A 20,835-nucleotide genomic window follows, 5' to 3' on the forward strand; every position below is an offset into this window, starting at 1 on the left:
GCTATCAACTACTAAAAATTTACCCTGTAAGTTCACTTTACAATAGCCCATCTCAGTAACTGCACAACACACAGTGAAGAAGTCTCAGCACCAGAATATAAATTTGCCCAAGAAAGATTCCGTGTTTGCAGATGGATGGGTAAAAACATACAGAAGGAGGCAAACTTCAGTAGTATAATGGCTTAAAGTGTCTTTCATAAAAAACTAAAACATGAAAGACCCATACTCTAGGAAACTAGTTGCAGAATATAACAGAAATGAATTATAAAAACATAACAAGAGTAATAAAATTAGGTGCTTAAAGTAAAGATACAAACTATACAACAGCAAAAAAAAACTATATCTAAATTTTACATCTTTGCTGCAACAGGGATAAGCATCTCATATACTATACTAACGACATCATAAGGGTGGACTCACATGAAAAAATAGAACGGCAAAGCAAAAGTATAGTACTTTTAAAGTAAATGAATGGAGTTGCAAGTTGTTAGAGAACAGAAACAAGTCTTGTGCATTTTCATGCTTCCCTCAGAAGCCCAGGAGTGTACATATCACATAATACTAAAGTTACTTCTTTATAATTTACTAAGTGCAATATTTTAAATGTTTAAAGTTATTCATAATTTTAGTCTTATCAAGAACAAAAAGTTAAAATAACACTTAAAGTGCCTAAATAAGTTTTTTAAAAGTATATAAAACAGCATGAGAAATGTATATTCAAAACAACATAGTACATAAGAATAGACATATACACCAATGAAACAGTACTGAAAGTCCAGACTTTAAGCCATAAATCTATTTTCAAGTGATTTTGATTAGGGTGCCAAGTTCATTCAATAGAGAAAGAAAGGTCTCCTCAACCAATTGTGCTGGAGCAACTGGATTTCCACACATAAAAGAATGAAGTTGACCCCTGCCTCACACCATATACAAAAGTTAACTCAACATGGATCAAAAATCTACATATAAAAGCTAAAATCACAAAACTGTTATGCAAAAACACAGGGGTAAATCTTCATGATCGTGGATTGTCATGATCATGACAGTAGCTCTTAGATATGACACCAAAGTACAAGCAACAAAAGAAAAAATAGATAAATTGGACTTCATCAAATGTCAAACTTTAAAATAAATAAATAAATAAAACTTTTGTACATCAATATATTATCAATAAAGTAAAAAGTTAACCTACCTAATGGGTGAAAATATTTGTAAGCCATATATCTGATAAGGGTTTAACATCTAAAATATATAAAAAATTTGTATAACACAACAAAAAGGCAAACAAGTTAATTTTAAAATGGGCAAAGGTCTGGAATAGACATTTCTTAAAAGGAGATATATAAATGACCAGAAAGCACATGAAAAAATGCTTAACATCATCAGCCATTAGAGAAATGCAAATGAAAATCACACTGAGACACCACTTTGTGCCTACTGGGGTAGCCATAATTATTTTAAAATTTTAATACTTTTTTTAAAACAAAATATAAGCACTGGCAAGGATATGAAGAAACTGTAGCTTGTTGGTGGTAATAAAAGCAATACATACACTGTGGAAAATAGTTTGGTATTTTCTAAAAAAGATAAAAACAGAATTACTATATGACCCTCAAATTCCATTCCTAGATATATACACAAGATTTGAATAAAGTCTCTAAAAAATATTTATACACCAACATTCATTGCAAGCCTTATTCACAACAGCCAAAAAGTGAAAATAACCCGTGTTCATTAACAAATGAATGGATAAACAAAATATGATATATGCATACAATGGACTGTTATTCAACTATGAAAATGAATGAAGTTCTGACACACATTCTACAACATGGATGGACCTGGAAAACATTATGTTAAGTGAAATAAGCAAGGCAAAAAGGACAAATATTGTATGAGTCTCCACTTGTATGAAATATCTAAAATGAACAAATTCATAGAGACAGAAAGTAAATTTGAGGCTACCAGATTCAAGAGGAGGAGAGAACAGAGAGTTAATCTTCAAAATAACTCACTACCCCTACAAGCTAGGTAAAACAGATAATATAAAACAGCAAACGGATAACTGGCACTCTGTATCTCCACTAGTAATTGGAAACAATTTACAGGAAATGAACACAGCAATGTTTCTCCTGCATCAGGATCACCTGAGGGCTTGATAACCCACACTACCTCCTCTCGGTGTTACCCAAGAAGGCTACATTTCTAACTAGTTCCCACAGGAGGCTGGCACTACTAGTGGTAGGGGACCACACTTTGAGAGCCACTAGTAAAGATAATTTACAGATAAATACAAGATAAATTAATGAAGAGTATGAATGAAATCTGTGGTGCCAAAACAACACAGTCTAAGAACATGGAGTTCTAATGCCTCCCTTAGTTTTAAGTTCAAGTGTCTAGAAACTAATGGCTTGTAAATAATGCTTCATAATTTGTCTTTTCCACCATTCTAGAGACTGCAAATTTGAAGTTACAGTTTTTGACAGGGATCTAATTTATACTGTATATTAAGAGCAAAGATGTGTTTTAGATGATAAATAAGGAGAAAAGGCTGAAATCTTTTGTAGACATTGTAAAGCCTAATCAAAATTGTACTCTGGATAGATGGCCAACCCACCTTGGAAGTGAACCAAGAGAGTACTTAAAGCAAAGTCAAGATTTTTCTTAAGGAAAAAAAATTGAGTCTGCTATACTAAAAATATGGAGAATATAAATATTTCTATACTATAAGCATTGGAAGAAAGCTCTTAGAAAAGTTTTCAAAACTGTTATTATCAAATACTCAATGAAACCAAAGAAAATCTTCAACCATGTTTCCATGAAATAACATATTTGGCACAGTGGAACCTGTGCAGAAATCCTCCCACTTTAATTAGTGCAAGATGAATCTGCTGGGAACTAAACAGAATATACTACAAAGGGAATTACTGGATATAAACTAACTTCTGTTCAACAGAGTTACATGCCCACATCCTCCAAAGTGGTTTTATATTGGAAAGATTTTTAAAAGATGGTGACATACAAGTATGAGGGAAAGAGCATAGAAGAATTCCAATCTTCAATAAAGACAGCTAATTTTCCTTGGTGAAATGGCTAATTCCAGGGCTAGAGCAGAGAATGCACAAGATGAGCCTGGGACATCCTGTGGTACTAGAAAGCCAGTCAATCCTCAAAAAGTGATGGGCCAGAAGCCTTCTTGAAGGGGTTCCCTAGGGCCAAACTATAATAATTATAGCACAAAAATAATGATGGTAATAGATTGAATCCATAGAATAAGAATCTGTAAGTACCTTTGACATAAGTAAAATAAAAATCCTCAAGGCTATTCTGATATAGATTTAGAAATTGAACACATACCTAAGAAGGAAAGCTTTTCTTTTTTTTTTTTTTGATTGAATATAGATTTATTCAGAGAGATACACTGAATGGCAAGAGAAAGGCCATGAGGTGTGGGGTTTGGGTGCTCAGATTAAAAGTAGGTACACACTCCATAGACAGAATGCGGGCTGTCTCCAAAGAGGGAGAGAGGGGGTGGCTGTGAAGGCGCCATGTTGCTGGTTTTTATGGGCTTGGTGGTGAAAGCTTTTCTTTATAGGAGATCCAACCAGTAAATGCAGAAGGAATGACGGAAACAGAAAATCACCATTTGGCAAACACCACGGTATTAATATCATTTCAGGTAAGAATCATCAATGAAAATAAAAATTAGAGAGTATGATGAAAAACAAGATAATTACCTGGCCACAAAGTGTTTTCCTACAGAACACTTATTAATTACAAAGGAAAAGCACAACTACAGCATACAAGCCCAATTGTATCACCTAAACCAAGTGAACAAGTTAGCATCACTGGTAATTGTACAAATCAGTAGCACGTGCCTCCTAGTAAGCTTAATAACGTCACTTGTAGAGTTCTCTTAACCAAAAATTTTTAACATTCATTGAATCATGGGGAAACCACACAAATCCAAATTGTGGGGCATTCTACAAAATTATTGACCAGTACTCTACAAAGTATAAGAGTCGTGAGAGACAAAGAAAGATTTTGGAATGGTTTCAGATTAAAGAAAACTAAGAGGGGACATGACAACTAAAATGCAACTGCATCAGATCCTGGACAGAGGGAGGACATTACTGAGACAACCGGTGAAAACTGAATACAGCCTGGAGACTAGGTAACAGTACTATATCAGTGTTAGTTTCCTGATTTTGATAACTACACTGTCACTGTGTAAGCTGTTAACATTTGGGGAACCTCGATGAAGATTACATGGGAAAACTTTGCAATATTTTGGTAGTTTTTTCCTGAGTTTGACAAAAAAATAAAAGTAAAACCACACACACACACACACACACACACAAAAACAAAGTTAATAAATCAGAATAAAATCTTGCTTTTATATCATATCAAGTTATTTCTTTACCTGTGAAGAAACTATTACTGTTGACCCAGACATTCATTGGGATAATAAAAAAAAATGACATGTGCTAGGGCAGATACTCAAGTTAAGTAACTTAAACTACCATTGCTTCTTGCTAAAGGAACGAGAAAAAGAGAAGCCAAGAAAATCAGAAATAATCTTATATAATTTCTGCCAACATTTTTATAATAGTTTTCAACTGGCTGCAGTATTACCCCCTTAATGACAGTTGAAGATGTTTTGTGAGTCAGTAACTATACACGACTGTAGCACAATGGCATCACAGTGGGGTAGGGGACCAGAAAAGCACGGGGCTCTCTCACCAATGAGTTGTCTTGTCCAAAACAAATACTAATGGCACCCTGACTGACACACACCCTTAGAGGAAGGTGGAGAAGTTGATCGTGGGCAACAGTGAAGAGCTCGTTTGTTACCACTGTCCCAGGTCAGTCTGAGAGGCCCAGATCTGCAGAAACTCCTGCTCAGGAAGGGCCAAGGGCTTGCCATCAGTCACACGCCCCTGCAGGCAATCAGCTGTGACTTTAAACTGAGCTCTCCTGTGCTCCTTGAAGTACGAGGAGGGAAAATGTAAAGCAGAAGACTTTCCTAGCTACAGCAGGTAAGACACTTTCTCAGCACTCATGAGTGAGTAGCATGTACACCAAGATACTCACTGCAGCATTTTTTATACTGAAAAGCACTGGGAACAAGTTAAACATCCAGTAGGTAAGCTATAACATACCTCCACTGTGCCAGGAGAGCTGGGGTAGGTTTAACGGCTCTCTTGTTAGTAAACACTAAGTCACAGGCTGCAGATGTGCTGAATTTCTATCAGAACAAAGAATTTTCATCTTTAAAGGACTCACCTTTCAGATAAGGTTGCATGAGCATATCTGTAGCGCTCAGTTCCTGGAGGTACAGCTCCTGAGTCACAGGGCATCGGCACCTTATTTCAACAGATAATCCAAAAAAGGCTGCATAAATGTACAACTCCCAGCAATGGGGAGAGGGGAGTGAAGGAGCACAGAGAAAGACAGGTCCCTCCTGTAACTGGTCACGCCCAATAAGGGACGAGAGCACAACTACAGCTTTTGTAACTAAAACACATCAGGAAAGCTATGAGCCTGCCCCAAGTTGGTGTCAAGGAGCAATTACAGAAAATACAAAACTGTGGGAGCACAAACTTGGGTTAACAAACTTTGATATTGTAATGATTGTTTAACCAAATCATATTCTCACCTTTATGTAAACACATAAGAAATGTATAATCAAAACCCATGCTTTCTGTGTTTGTCATTATACTGCTCCTTCAAAGCAAAATGTCCAAAAGCACAAAAGACTGAACTCTCGGTACCAGTCACCGCCTTAACTGAGGGACTTCACTCAGCTACCTTGAAGCTGCTGTGCTCGCAGGGACCCGCTACGAACTGTCTCCTCGCCGTGAAAAGCAGAGACATGCTTTGCTCACTTTGCTTAGTTCAAGGTCATAGACTCAGGGCTGCTTCTGCTTATGGAAAACCATAGCTCATCCCTCGCCCTAACCGGCAGGACGTGCTTGGCTTACCAGGCGCAGGTGGATAGTGTAGGTCACTCCTGCTCACAGAAAACTGACTTAGCCCTCAGCTAGGGGCAGCTGGGCTGCTTTGTGTGCTTAGATCATTTCTGATCATAGTATGGAGACTCTGTGGTGGCCTGGGGTTTCATTATCAATTATTCAGAAAACTGCAACCTTGCTCATGATTGTTTGAGGCTTAAAATAACCATTTGTATTATCAATATTGTAACCTTCTAAGTATAAATTAAGATTATAATGTTTTTGTTTTTCATGAACTGAAACTGCTGACCGGCATCCCTGCACATACACCATACCCCTTACTCATTCCTATGATGTATTTCATTTTGATTTATTTTTTGACTATTCTCAATAAATATAAGAGCTTTGGAACAGCTTGGGAGTTAGTCTCTGGCTCCCTCTCACTCTCTTTACCTGATAAAGTCTTGAGAAAATTCACTCTTCTACAGTGGGACTTTTGCTGGAGAAAACCCATGACAAACAGAACTCACACAAAAATATAGTGATCGAGAAAAAAATGAAATTTTCATAGCTGAACTCACTCAGTTCAGTCTAGTAAGAAAGCTAACCTCACAAAGTCCTTTTATATTATCTTTTGTTTAATTTGTAAATTATTTTTTATGTAAAGACTGAAGCAATGAACAGGTGGTGTTGTTGTTTTGACAAATTAGAAATTTGTTGCAACGTAAGTCACCAAATCATGGGGGAGGGTACAGCTCAAGTAGTAAAGTGCAACCCCCAGTGCCGCCTCTAAAAATGAGGAAACCTAGTTACCTCTTCCCACCAAAATAAAAAATACTTATGTAAACCAATAATAAATAAATAAATTTTTAAAAAATCATCAGATCATCCATCCCTCACCAATCTGAAATACTGCCTGCGATAAATACCTATGTATAGTGGGGTCTCTTTTTCAGTAATTTACTCAATTCATCCTAAAGTGTTGTTGTTGTTGTTGTTGTTGTTGTTGTTGTTGTTTTGACAGGAAAGTAGGATTTATTGGTGGTTGTGTGGAAGGAGGGGACAGCACCAAGGCTCTCATGAGTGCAGGGCCTGCCATTTGTCCAGGGGGCCACAATTTGAGATGTAGTTGACCCTGCAGCCATCCGGGATGAGCCACTTTTCTGCCACCATGTTTTCAAATTCATTTGTGTTAAACTTGATAAATCCCTACTTCTTTGAAATGTGGATCTTCTGGTGACCAGGGAACTTGAACTTGGCCCTGTGCACGGCCTCAATCACATGCTCCTTGTTCTGCAGCTTGGTGCCAATGGACATGATGACTTGGCCAATGTGGACCCTGGCCACCATGCCCTGGGGCTTTCCAAAGTCACCCCGCATACCTGTCTGGAGCCTTCAGAGGAAAGCTGTTCATATTCATCTGACACCATTTGGCCACAGAGTGGGAACTCATCCACTTTTGCCTTCTTCCACCCCAGGTCAAAGATGCGGATCTTAGCATCAGGGACACCTCAGCAGAAGCATGGCTGTGGGTGTGGCTTTTTCTTACAGCACTGGTAACACCAGGCGGGGTGGCGGCCCATGGTGACACCAGGATATTCAGTGGTGCACAGAAGGGAAAGAACTAAAGTGTTTCATTTACTATCATCTCATGATACTTTTTTATATCAGAAATAGTCCTTTTTAAGATTGAAAAGCACACCTAGAGGCTTCAGAATGCAAAGCTTCTTAAAGGACTAATCCAGAAAATAAAGTCTGGAATTCTATTATTTCTGTTGAAAAAGAAGTTGGCATGATTTCTCTCTCCTTTTTTTCATCAAATGCAACATGGATACAGCAGGGAGGCCAGGAGCTTGGAAACACCTAGATTAGCATCAGGACCCTGCGCTGGTTGCATGATCCTGGGCAATTACTTAAATTTTCTGATCTTCCATTGTTTTCACCTATAAACAAAGTCCAAACATCTGCACATTGTTTCCTTTTTCCCATTTATATCCCCTTCTCTCTTTTTCTAAGTATAGGTAATCACATTTCAAGTGGATACACATTTTAGAGAAATTATCCTGCAGGAAAAAAAAAGTGAGAATGTTCTCAATGTACTATTCTGAAAAGATTTCTACGATATACTGTGATTTTTTTTGTCTATATACTATGTTCTATTTTTCCATATAATGGGAGAAAAATGCCACTATACATTTATATCTGTGTGTGTATATGCAAAAAATAGTCGGGAAAATTATTTTTAAGTTTATATAAAAATATTTCCTTTTTAACAATTTCAGACATGTCAAAAAGGGAAAAAGATTGACACTATCTGGATTAAAAAAAAAAAAAAAACAGAAAAACTGAGGCCCCGGAAAAAAATAACCATGCTAATCAGAAAATGAGTGATTTGAATGAGTTCCACATATCAAAGGCTGACTCAAATGAGGTGCTTTTTCACATTATATGAAAATGAATGCCTCTGTTTGACATTATGGTCAAATCCAGAAAAGTTTTTTCTTTGTTTTTCTATAATGTTTCACTTTACTCTGTTCTAATTCTCCAGATTACCTATCTACCTTCAATCTACTCTTTGGTTTGTAAATAAAGTCTTTATTCTTAAAAATTTAGATCATTTTAAAATGAATTAAATTGATGAAATTATATATATCATTTACATAATCTATATTCATATGTAGCACATATTTTAGAAATAATAAACTACAACACAATGGAAAAGAAGGGTGTAAAGGAAAGTAGCGAAGACTTTTAATGCAAACTAGGCATCTTCTATTTTGTTGTACAAGTAATAGGGAGCCACTGAAAGTTTTGACAAGAATGGGACATAATATGAAGAAAGTAATGTTTTTGAAGAATGAGTGTAATCACAAAAACTAGATTATTCATAATAGCCAAAAATTGGAGAAAATCAAAATGACCATCAACTGAAGAATGAATAAACAAAATGTGGTATCAGCATACAATGGATATTACTCAGACCTAAAAGAATGAAGTACTGATACACAATACAACATAGAAGAACCTTGAACATTATGCTAAGTGAAAAAGGCCAAATATAAAAGGCCATATATTGTATGATTCCACTTATATGAAACGTCCAAAATAGGCAAATTCATAGAAATAGGAAGTAGATTTGTGGTTGCCAGGGAACTGGGAAGAGGGGAGATGGGAAGGGACTGTTAATGGGCTTGGGGTTTCTTCCTGAGGTGATGAGAATGATAAAGCATTCAATAGTAGTGATGGGTGCAAAACTTCATGGATAAACTAAACCCCACTAAAATGTATACTCTGAAAGGGTAAATTTTCTGGCATGTGAATTATATCTCAACAACACAGAAAAGGGGTGTGTGTGTGTGTGTGTGTGTGTGTGTGTGTGTGTGTGTGTGTGTGTGTGTGTGTGTAAAATACTACAGGTAAGAAAAATAGAAAGCAACCATATTGGTTTAGCAATGAATACGTAAAGGCCATCAGGGCTTCTATTGTTAAGCCCATCTAGGGAGAACCATTCAGATAACCAGACTCCACAGAGGACCTCTCACAGGGTCCCCATGGTGGAATATAGCCTGGGACTCTGAATGAGTAAGTGTAAGCAAAGGGGCAAAAGGACTGTCAATAACAATAAATATATGAATATGAGGAGCAAGGAAATAAGACAAAAATAAATCTCTTTTCTCTTTAATTGAAAATGAAACATTCACAAAGAGGAAATTCAACAGAATTCAATACTTACCATCTTTGGAGTAAGAAATAAAGGCAATCTGTAGTCTCTTACCCAGACTTTTTCAAATTTTCAACAATAAGCTTACCTGTATAAGGAGGAAAATATATAAAAATGTATTTGTCTTTATTAACAAAGTATTTTATATCTCAACCATTGAAACCATTCTGAAATACGCAAGCCCTAACCTATTAGAGAGTCAAGCATTGTTAAAGCAAATTTCTTGTGGAATCCATACACTACTGTCTTAATGGGAAAAGTAAAGTTCATAACCTACATCTTCACTGTCCAATATACCAGCCAAAAGCTAGTAAGCACTTGACATGTGGCTAAGTCTACACTGAGACATGGTGTAAGTATAAAATATACTCCAGATCTCGGAGTACTAGAAAAAGAATCTAAAATATCTCCTTAATAAGTTTTCATAGTTTCATATTGATTACATGTTGAAATAATAATATTGTGATATATTAAATAAAATATATTAAAAATTAATGTCACCTGTTTCTCTTGCCTTAAGTAACAGGAGAACAGCCTCAGACAGCAATGATGTGAAATTTTTTAGGAGCTTGGAACTCCCAGCTGAAAGCCGCCGCTGTTGCTGGGCCTCACACAGACAGCAAACAGAGCAGTGGGCCAGGGAGCCACACACGCACACGTGTGGGGCAGGACAGCCAACTCCGACAGGTGGTGAACAATGCCCAGGCAAAGTAGAAGTCAGGGGTAGCCCACAGTAGTGGCCAGAAAGCTTCACGGAGAATCATTTTACCCCCACACTGAAGGGATAAGCCTAAGACCTAAAAAGGAAATTATTTCTCTAAGAATGAGGGGGTCTGGAGAAAACCCCAAAATTAAGAATACTGTCTCCATAACCATTTTTTCTCACTTAAATACCAGAAAATGCTAACTAATCTACAATAACAACAACAACAACAACAACAACAACAACAACAAAATTGCTTGGGGTGAAGGAACTGACTCTTTTGAGGCTGATGGAAATGTCTTCATTGTGGTAGTGTTTCCATGAATACAATTGTCAAAACTTATCAAATGAAACCCTACATGGGTGCAGTTTACTGTATATATTATATCTCAATAAAGCTGATTGCAAATAATTAGGAAACAAACAAAAGCAATCACCATTTGCCCTGTGGTGGTCACAATGTAGCTGTCATTCCCTGGGCATGTGCAAATTTGGTCACTGACAGTTTATATCATTGTAAGTTTTGCTGAATTATGTGTACTTTGGGTACACACATGTCACATTTATGACCCAATTTTTAATATCCTCTAAAAGATTACACTATGATTCAGCATTAAAAAAAAAATTGATGCTTGCAAAAAAGCACAGAAAGGCAGCAGTGGGGACTAAGTTTGATATTCATGAAGCAAATATTTGTGATTAGATGAATGAACACAGTTCTATTTTTGTTTTGTTTTATTTTTGGGGGTTTTTTTTTTGGACAAAGCAATATCCAAGTACTTATAATGCACTCTATCATACTTTAAGCCAGCATTTTTCTTCCTTATTGACAAATAAAATAACAATTTGTCTTATAATTGATCATGTGGTGGGCAGAATTCTAAGATGGCTCCCAAGATTTTAACACCCTGGTTTACACACCTTCTCAAAGTTATTCAACCAAATAGTAATCTAAATGCTGCTGTGAAAGGATTCTATCAATGTAATTAAAATCCCTAATAAGCTGACTTTAAATTACTGAGATTACTGTAGGTTGGCCTGACCTAAAAAATCAGTTCTTATGAGAACACTGTCTTTAAATAGCAAACAGCCATGCTGTGAACTGTGCATACAGAAGGCCATGTGGGAAACTAAGCGTGGCCTCCAGGAGCCTCTAGGGGAGTGTCTGTTACTCCCAGCCAGCAAGCAAACAGGAATGCCATTCCTACAAAGGCAAAGAATTGAATTCTGTGAACTACCAAGTGAGCCTGGGAGAGGACTGTGAGCCTCAGATGAGTTCGCAGCACTGGCTGACACTTTGATTTCTGTCTGGTAAGACTCAGAAGACAGGACCCTGCTAACCACGCCCAGACTCCTGATGGACAGTGACTGTGAGGTGAGCTGCTAAAGCAGCAATGGAAAACTAACACAGAAGGCTTCTTAGATTTGAGGAAATATGGTTTATATTATTTCTCTTAAAGGCTGCTGATATGCTCCATCATCAGTACAATTTCTTACATTTCACATTATTATGAGTGATGTGATTCAATTTCACAAGGCAGCAGGATTAGGTAATACTACTCTCAAAATTTTACAGGTAAAAAACTTTAGAACACATAACAATTTGTTTCCTCCAGCAACTGGGCATACGATTTAGCATATTTGCCTCTGTCTTTCTAAACCAATATCATTCCAAAAATAAATAAATAAGTAAAAATCTTAGTCCTTATCCATTTCAAAAGGAATGAAAATAAAGTTGAATGTGTGGTAAGAAAAGCTAATTTTGAGATCTAGCAAGGCCATATAATTTGAGGCAATCATCTAGTTTCTAAGAACTTCAGGGAACTCAGCTATTAAAAGAAGGACTAGTGGAAATTTAAATCAAGTCTGGAGCCTAATTCATAGCAGAAAAATATACAGACATATATACAGACACAAATGGATAATGACATGCTCTGCCAACCTTATAGAGTGTATAATTAAATGCCATTGCAAATGGCCTGCACTTCAATAGACCTTGTGTGCCAGACACTCATCTATAAATGATATATGAAGTGTACAGACAAGGACTACCATATAGAATAGTGGTGAGGGTTTCCAGCCACAGCCCCAGACCTCCTGGCTGCAGCCCCGGGCCCACCACTGACTGAAGGTGAGGTCTTCGGCATGTCTAGCCCCACTGTGCCAAACCTTCAGCTGTAAGACAGGGACATGGACAATATTTATCTCCGAGGGCTGTGGTGAGGATTGAATGAGTTAACACATACAAAGCACACAGAAGAGTGCCGGGCACATATTAAGCACTCAAACGCTGACATCAATATTGTTTTCATAATAGTGCCATATTAATATTCACTTCTAAGAAAGGCAAACTGTGCATCTATAGAGGATACTAATGGACTGTCCCCCTGGGATGGCTTTTACTTTTATTGTATGAATTTGCCAGGGCACTGTTAAAATTGGTTACTGTGTTTTTTTTTTACCTTAGTGAAATGTTTATGGGTTCAAGTACTGTATCTATTTCTGTGTTAAAAATGTAATTGAAACTTACATGGAAACATTAGACACTGACATTCTAGGGCTTTGCTATGCAAAACTGTTTTGAGGACCACCAATTCAGCATCCCCCAGCTGCCTGTTAAAAATGAAAAATCCCAGAAGACAGTATATTTGGCCAATATACTTTATGTTTCTTTTCCATGGGAGGGATAGTGTCTCAGGCTTTTCTCTTCTTTTAATAGTCAGTACTTCCTTTTCTGTGCCTGTAAGGCTCCTGGATGCTATTCAGTCTTTTTTATAGCAGGTGCAATATTATTTTTCAAAATATTTCAAAAATCAAATAACATTATCTAGGCCATAGAAGCCTTTTACAAATGTACTTTTATGCAAATCAGATACTAGGAGGAAATATTCAAATCCAAATAAATGTTGCTTTAAAGCTCATGTTGTTGCTTTATAACCCAAAACAGTGCAAGCTAAGAAGCAGGAGTAGGTAACCAATGCAACATGAAAAATTGATGTCTAAAATTGGGTATTGCTAATTAAGGTTACAAGTTCAAAGCCTTAATTTTTATACACAAGTACTTGAACTTCTGAAATAAGTGGTTTGCATCACCTCATTAGTACAGTACATTGGTTCTCAAATTTTGGGCCCCCAATCATCAGTATCACTTGTGAAAACGTAAGATTTATACTCCTGGGTCTCTCCCTAGACCTGCTGAATCAAATACCAGGATTGGGGACCAGCATCTATGGTCCTACAAGCCCCCAGATGATCCTGATGCTTGCTAAATTGTGGGAACTACTGGAATAGTGGTTCAGGCACAGTACAATTATGCTGAGTTTTTCATCACTAGTTTGAATGCAATTCTGCCTGGTCAAGTATGAAAATGTATGAATGTTGGAAGTAGGACACAAAAATAAGGAAACCCAACATGTATGCCTGCAAATAAGTGCATCTATGACGAATTATAAAGAATTATGTGATTTAAAGCTGATGTAATTCAAAGTTACTGCGCATTTACTTGATTGTCTACTATGTATGTTTGCAGAATTATTTATAAATTTTCTATAACCTTAAACTTTTTACAAAACTGTAAGTATGCAAGCTTACAAGGTAGAAATAAAACCTGTTTGCCTGGTTGATGGCGGTGGGGGGGGATAAAGATAGATAATGTGAAAAAACAGTAAGGTGCCTAAGACAGGATCCTTAGGTCTTGACAGGATTATCTGACTCCCTGTACACCAACCATAAATTCCTATTTACCACAATTTATTTCATTCAGGCATTTTCTTTTTTTTTTTTTAATTGAGTTATAGTTAGTTTACAATGTTGTGTCAATTTCCAATGTAGAGCACAATTTTTCAGTTATACATGAACATACATATATTCATTGTCACATTCTTTTTCACTGTGAGCTATTCAGGCACTTTTAATCTTTAATAGACCATCATTCAGCACACTGCTTTTAGTGTCTGCATGTAACTTTTGATAAAATTTTACAAAGGCTTTGAATTATAATTCTGGAAGGAGCAAAGTTCAAATGTATATAACTACAGTTAGAAATACAGTATTTAAAACACAACCAAGAGGAAAGAGAAAATCTTCTATGAGACATTTTTAAAGACCAATATTCAGGTTTAGCTCTTTTTAAGGTAACAAAATAAAATTCAAAACTATTTAAATCTCCTAAAGAACAAATAAAAATAACAGGGCACAGACGTCAAAACTATGTTCTCACTGTATTTATTAAATCTAAAACAACTATAAATAAACTAATTAAGGAATAGTCCCATACAAAGTATGCGGAGGAAGGAAAAGTGAATTTTATTCTAATGACAAACACTATCTCAGCAAACAAAAATTGTTTAAAAAACCACATAAGAAAAACACTCTGCTTGTATCCACTGACTTACTGTATATCTTAGAGACTAACGAGTGCTGCTTCCCAAATTTTCTGCTACCCATTCCCAGCATGACAAACCGTACATTTCCAAATCTAAATAATATATTTCTGAGGCTTGTCTCCTAAATAAGAATCTCTTTCAAAAGATTTAACTCTAATGACAAAACACATTTTACAGATAGAAAATAATTATTTATAAACATCACTTTGCTCCCTAAGCCTTTAGATTTGACTTACACAGGCTTCTTCTACTGCTAAAGATGTATCTGGGATGCCTGTCCTGATGGTGATACTAAGGGCAAGACTGAATTTAATTTAAAAAATGCAAATTACTGCAAGTTGGTTAAATTACAGGTTTAAATTTCATAATTATTTTGTATAAGAAAATAAACGTGGAAACTGCTTTTCAAGAGTCTGTCAATCTTCTAATATCTGTATAGGATGAAATCTGATTATTTTCCCCTCCTATTTCAGTACTACAATTTTCAATATAAAACTTTTCACTAAAGGGGGAGGGCATAGCTCAATGATAGAGTGTGTGCTTAGCATGCACATGTTCCTGGGTTCAATCATCAGTACCTCCTTAAATAAATGAATAAATGAATAAATAAATAAATTTAATTATCTCCCCCAAAATAAATAAATAAAAACACAAATTAAAAAAAAAAAACCTCCTCCACTGAAACTTAAGAGGCAGCAGCACGGTGACTAAAAGCATAGACCACAGTCAGATGGATCTGGATTTGAATCCTAGTTCTGTGAATTCAAATTCCTAGCTATACATTCTTGGAAAGTTCTCTGAATCAGTTCTTCTCCCATAAAACAGGCTTCTTAGTATCTATTTCATAGGGACTGCTGTGAGAAATAAATAACGTATGTAAATATCCTTAGCAGAGGGTCTGATATATTGCAAACATTCAATAAGTGGTAACAATGATAATCAAAACAAATAATGATCAAATTATTAATTTATCAAATGATCAAATCTACACTTTTATCCGGTAGATTCTCAGCCCTCTCCTAGTTAATTCTTTATAAATAAATAGGGGCAGCTCTGAGGTATAAAATCAATCATCAAAAGAAATAGACGTAGCAGGCACCTTCCTCACCCTTGTTCTCTCCCATGTTTCAACAGCCTTAGTCATTATCCAAACTTGAGAATAAAGACCTGCTCACACTGGGCAGAGGAGATCAGAGGCCATATTTAACACCTGTACTTAATGATAGCGCACCCACGGTGTAAGGCTGATACCATATACTCATTTTTCCAACACATTCAACATGAGAATGGGGACTTAGGTGGAAAAGAAATCAACCAAAAGCATCTTTCAGGAAGTACCTGTTGGATCAAAAGTCTCATTGCTGAGTCAAGAAGAAGAAGGTCACCTTAATGCATCACATGTACCAAAAGAATAGGCTGTTTTATACTTTCTAGAAATGAAGGGAAAATTTCACATGAAATCTCTATCAACTTTTGTGACTGTCTTCTAATTCATTTAATAAATATTTTTTGAACACCTTTGGACTGACACTACACTAAGCACTTGGATACAAAGATGACAAGGTAATAATATTCTCTCGCAGAGCCTATTAGAAAATCGTTCCCTTTTTTTTCTCTCTCATTCATTGGTTGACTTACTATATGCCACTATGTGGCAGCAAATGTTAGGCATTTAGGGGAGGAGAGATTCACTGAAAAGATAAATAAGATAGAACCATTGTCCTCAAAGAACTGACAGGCTAGTAGAAGAGAAAAATACAAATACCTATGTTAAGTGCTATGAAAGCCACATAGATACTGTGCATAATCAGGAGGAAAAACAACTAACTCTACTCACATTAACCAGGAAAGGCTTTCTAAAGAAGATGGTATTTAAATAGAGTCTTAAGGGATAAATGATTCACAGGTGAAAGGAAAACAGTACTCCAGACAGAGGAAATAGCCAGGTGCAGACACATACATGAAACTATATACATGCACATACACACACACACACACACACATAAACTGCATTAAATATATACATGTTACATACAAATGGAGATACAGTCAGTTTTTAGATGGAATCAGACAGTCATTTGAATTACAACACAGAAAATGATGCAATTGACTACTTTTCCAATTCTCCCAAAGATGGTAAACAGCTAATAATATATATATAAGGGAAAAGTTAGCTCCTTCCAATTCCAGCCTTAGAGCATTAGCACTTAAATCTCTCCCTGAAATAAAGGGAGGTTTGAATGCTAGGTTAAATCTGGACTAGAAAAGGCTCTCCCTTAAGCAAAGTATCAATTCAGGTAGGAAAATAAAGGAAAATAGCAAGGGGATCAAATTAGAAGCTCCTTAAATGGACAGGGTTCAATTTTAAACAGTAGGAAAAAAATTAATTCCTCAGTGAGTAATAAAACTTGAAGGAAGAAAGGGAAATCAGACATGATGCAAGGTTTCTCCCAATGATCATTCTATTAACACTGACACTTGCTTTTTCCATTAGTGTGTACTTGACTTTACACATATTTACATATCATGGTGCTCACATTCTGTAAGCCCCCTAACTCTTGCTATACTTTCACGTGAATAGTTTGCCATTTAAAAAAATTAATTCAGGCAGATGGGGTGAATAATTTTTTTTTAAATTGTATAAAAATTAGTAAAATCTTCCTGGAAACCCTCCCTAGCTTCTGAATAATAAGTATAAATACTTTTTCTTTTTGAGTAATTGCCTTATCATCTTAAAAAAAATCATGAAATTTGTTAATTTTCCTTTATGTCTATGTTTTAAAATGTGGGTTAGAGGCTTATCCATGTCTATGCTTTATCTTTATCAATAATCAGTATTTATACACAATCTAACTGGTAAAGTACCTTATACTACAAAGGAAGTAATCAAATGAGAAACGGAGAATTTAATGATGGAGCAAGGTTTCCCAAACTTGGTATCTTTGACCTTTTGGACCAGATCATCCTTCATCATGGGGTGCTGTCCTGTACAAGGTTTACACCTGGCCCCTACCAACTAGACACCAGCAGCACCCTCACACACAACTCTCCCCTACTTGCGACCATCAGAAACATCTGCAGATGTTGCCAAATTCCCCCCTGCGGCCACTGCTGCATGCGGGCAGCGTGCTGCGCTTCTCAGTGGTTATCTCACTTCACCTAACATAGTGTCCATGAAATAGTTGTTATTTCCCCAGCTTAACAAATAAAGAAACTAAAGCCAAGAAAATTAAACAACTTGCCAAGAGTCACGTAACCAACAAGTGTGGCAGCCCGTACCGAACCCACACAATGGGGCTTCAGTCCCTGCTCTAGTCACCGTTCTGTTATCTCTTAATACCTCAGCCTTTTTCACGTGACACTTGAAAAGTAATATTTTGAATCTTATCTGAAAATAAAAAAGTAAAATTATCCACACAAGAGGAATTTAAATTAAAAGACTCCCAACCTCAATTCAGGATAAACTAACAAGTATTTTTTAAGCACTGACTGTATGTATGCCCAGTACCAACTTTAGGAACTAGAGTGATTCAAAGAAAAAAAAACTACATTTATTAAGGATTTGGCTCAAGACCTTTTCCACACATTACCTCTCTGAAGTCTCACAACATCTCTGTGAGGTAGGTATTAATATCGTCGGTGGATGTAGACAGTGTACCATGTTCTTGTCCCATCCCAGAAAGAATTCTGAGATAAGATGTAGTGGTTAAAAAAGGTAAAATGAGAATTTATTAAGGGATGGATTGTACACTCTCAAGGGGAGAGCTAGCAGGCTCAGATGAGCAGCTGCCTTGTGTTTCTCTGGCAAGTTAGTTACATAGGGTGTAAAAGTGAATGGGTGGGTTATTCATTAGGGAAGGAAGGGTTTGGGGTCAGATTCCCTGATTGTCATCCCAAATCCACATTCCCAAAGAGAAAAGAGATTTTTGTCCTTATTTAGTCTGGATCAGAAGTGTCATGGCATCAGTGCCTGATGGATACATCTAATCTGCAAGGCTAATATTAATGAAATGAGGGCATAATGAGAAAAAGTTTCATTCAGACACTGGAAGTTCCTGCCTTTTCTCACCTTTCTTTATTGGTCTCCAGGCCACTGATCACCCCTAAATGTGTGACCACTTATGAGCTTAAAGATTCCTGCTTTTCTTTCTCTGCCCATGGACCCCTGGTGCTTACATGATATGTGGTTTCCTGCATTTGGCCTGTGCCCCTCCTTTCTGCCCAATTGCTGCCATTTGGTCTGTGTTCCCCTTTCTCTGCTTATATCTAGCTATCTGCCTGCTCTAACATTACTTTTTTCAAATGAGGAAGCTAAGGCTCAGAATAGAAAGGTAGTCCCTGACCTAAGAAGGCTTACAGTTCAATTGAAGAGACACAAACACACACAAAAAAATGTTTTTTTAAAGACAGAGAATAAGTTAAGTATCTCAGTTAACAACACACAGAGGGTGAGAAATAAAAATGAGCAGAAGGAAAGTATGAAGGAGGATTAATAAAATGGCTCACTTAGGCTAACAGATTACTTATTCTTATGCTCACCCTTAAAATGGTCAACTGACCTGACTGACCGTTTGCTACTCATGGTTACAGGCCCATTGTTGAAACTGAAGCTATTGATCTTACTGTCTCTAATTTATTCCAGTCATTGAAAGTCATCATCATGCTGGGTCTCTGAGTCCTTCTCCAAGAAGAAGGTCCAGTCACAGGACTGTCACCTTATAAAATACCCTGAATTACCAAGAAGACCACACCTTGAGATAAAGCAATCTAACCACTACCCTCCATAGAACTGATCACCTGAAGGCATCATAACACCATTCTGAGTTTTCCGATGAGAAAATGATTGTGTTGATGGTTGTCAATGCTTTATTGTTTGAGCTATGGCTCTAGAACCACCCTACCCACTCCATCCCCAAGGTGGGTACACAGTTTGGAAGGCACTAGCCTGCTGTGAATCCCCTTTGCCTGACAAAGGTATAAAGCTGCCTCTTTTATTCTAAGCTCCAAGACCCAGTCTCTGAATTCTTTGGCTTGTCAGGGACCGGGGGCCAATCTTTTGGCAACAAGCATACAGTTAGATTAGTCAGGGAATACTTCTTAAAAAGGGTTTCTAGTATCCTCTCTTAGGAAAGGAAATGCATGAGCAAACTGTAAGAACCTGAGGAGGAGAAACACATCTGAAAACAACAAGAAACAGAAGCGTGGGGACTGAAATGTAAGCTTTGTGATAGCCAATGCAAGCAGCAACTCAGGGAAATGATGAGGAGTGATACGTGCCTTAAAATTCAGATGGAGCAGTAGCTGGAGATGAGACTAGCTCTGTGCTTTTAGGGCGCTCCTGCCACAAACACTCTCAGGCATAACTACAGGAATGAACAAAAAAGGGCTGAAGGTGAAGACTAATGTTTGGTAGTGGAAGCTTAGACATATAGAGTCAAACACCAAAATTCATAAGATGGGTGATGGGTCATCTACTTTGCTTTATGTATTTTGTCTCCCCCAAGCAGAATGTAAGTTTCCAGAGGGCAGGGGGCTTTATGTCCTGTTCACTTAGATCAATGCCTGTCACAGTAGGTGCTCAGTAAATGTCTGCTGCTGAATAAAGGCAGTTTTCAAAACAGTTCACCTATTCAGAAACTAAAGCCACAAATGTATTCAGCGTTCAAAAAACAAAAAACAAACAAACAACAACAAAAAACCCAGCAAGCACACACACAGAAATAAGAAGACTATTGTCCTATTCAACTTTATTGCAACAACTAACATTTACTGGGCACTAACTCTGAGAAGACACTGTGATCCATTATCTCAATCCTCTTAGCTGCCCTGTGACAGAAGTAGGTAGTATTATTATGATCCCAGGTTTACAGGTTCACACAGAGAATAAATAACCTGGCCAAGGTCACAAAGCAGCACAGCTGGAGGAAGCTGGGTCTGTCAACTCCAAGGCTTGCCTCTCAACTACTACATCACATACACAGAACTACAAGTATTCTTCTTAGGCAAAGCTATGGAAAAGTGGCCAATGAGGAATGAAAACAGCAAAACAAAACAAAATAGAAACTCCAATGT

At 36.9% G+C, this 20,835-nt stretch overlaps 1 protein-coding gene across 28 annotated transcripts in view; it reads right to left on the reverse strand.

The window, feature by feature from the left end:
• LOC141576797 (junction-mediating and -regulatory protein-like) overlaps positions 1 to 20,835 on the reverse strand; it is a 93,389-nt gene that overhangs the window by 58,021 nt on the left and 14,533 nt on the right. For 12 of the 28 annotated variants that reach the window (XR_012505229.1, XR_012505233.1, XR_012505231.1 and 9 more), the window contains one exon: positions 5,287 to 10,472. The exons of 2 other annotated variants lie outside the window; for them this stretch is intronic. Coding sequence is in view for 6 of the 26 variants with exons in the window: in XM_074360188.1 (XP_074216289.1) it covers positions 5,287 to 5,366 (80 nt within the window). In the remaining 20 variants the exon portion in view is untranslated. The remainder of the gene's footprint in view (positions 1 to 5,286; positions 10,473 to 20,835) is intronic. 14 more of the 28 variants (XR_012505225.1, XR_012505224.1, XR_012505240.1 and 11 more) reach the window with 6 other exon arrangements.

The sequence above is a fragment of the Camelus bactrianus genome, unplaced genomic scaffold, assembly GCF_048773025.1.
Source record: "Camelus bactrianus isolate YW-2024 breed Bactrian camel unplaced genomic scaffold, ASM4877302v1 HiC_scaffold_34, whole genome shotgun sequence".
Taxonomy (NCBI): domain Eukaryota; kingdom Metazoa; phylum Chordata; class Mammalia; order Artiodactyla; family Camelidae; genus Camelus; species Camelus bactrianus.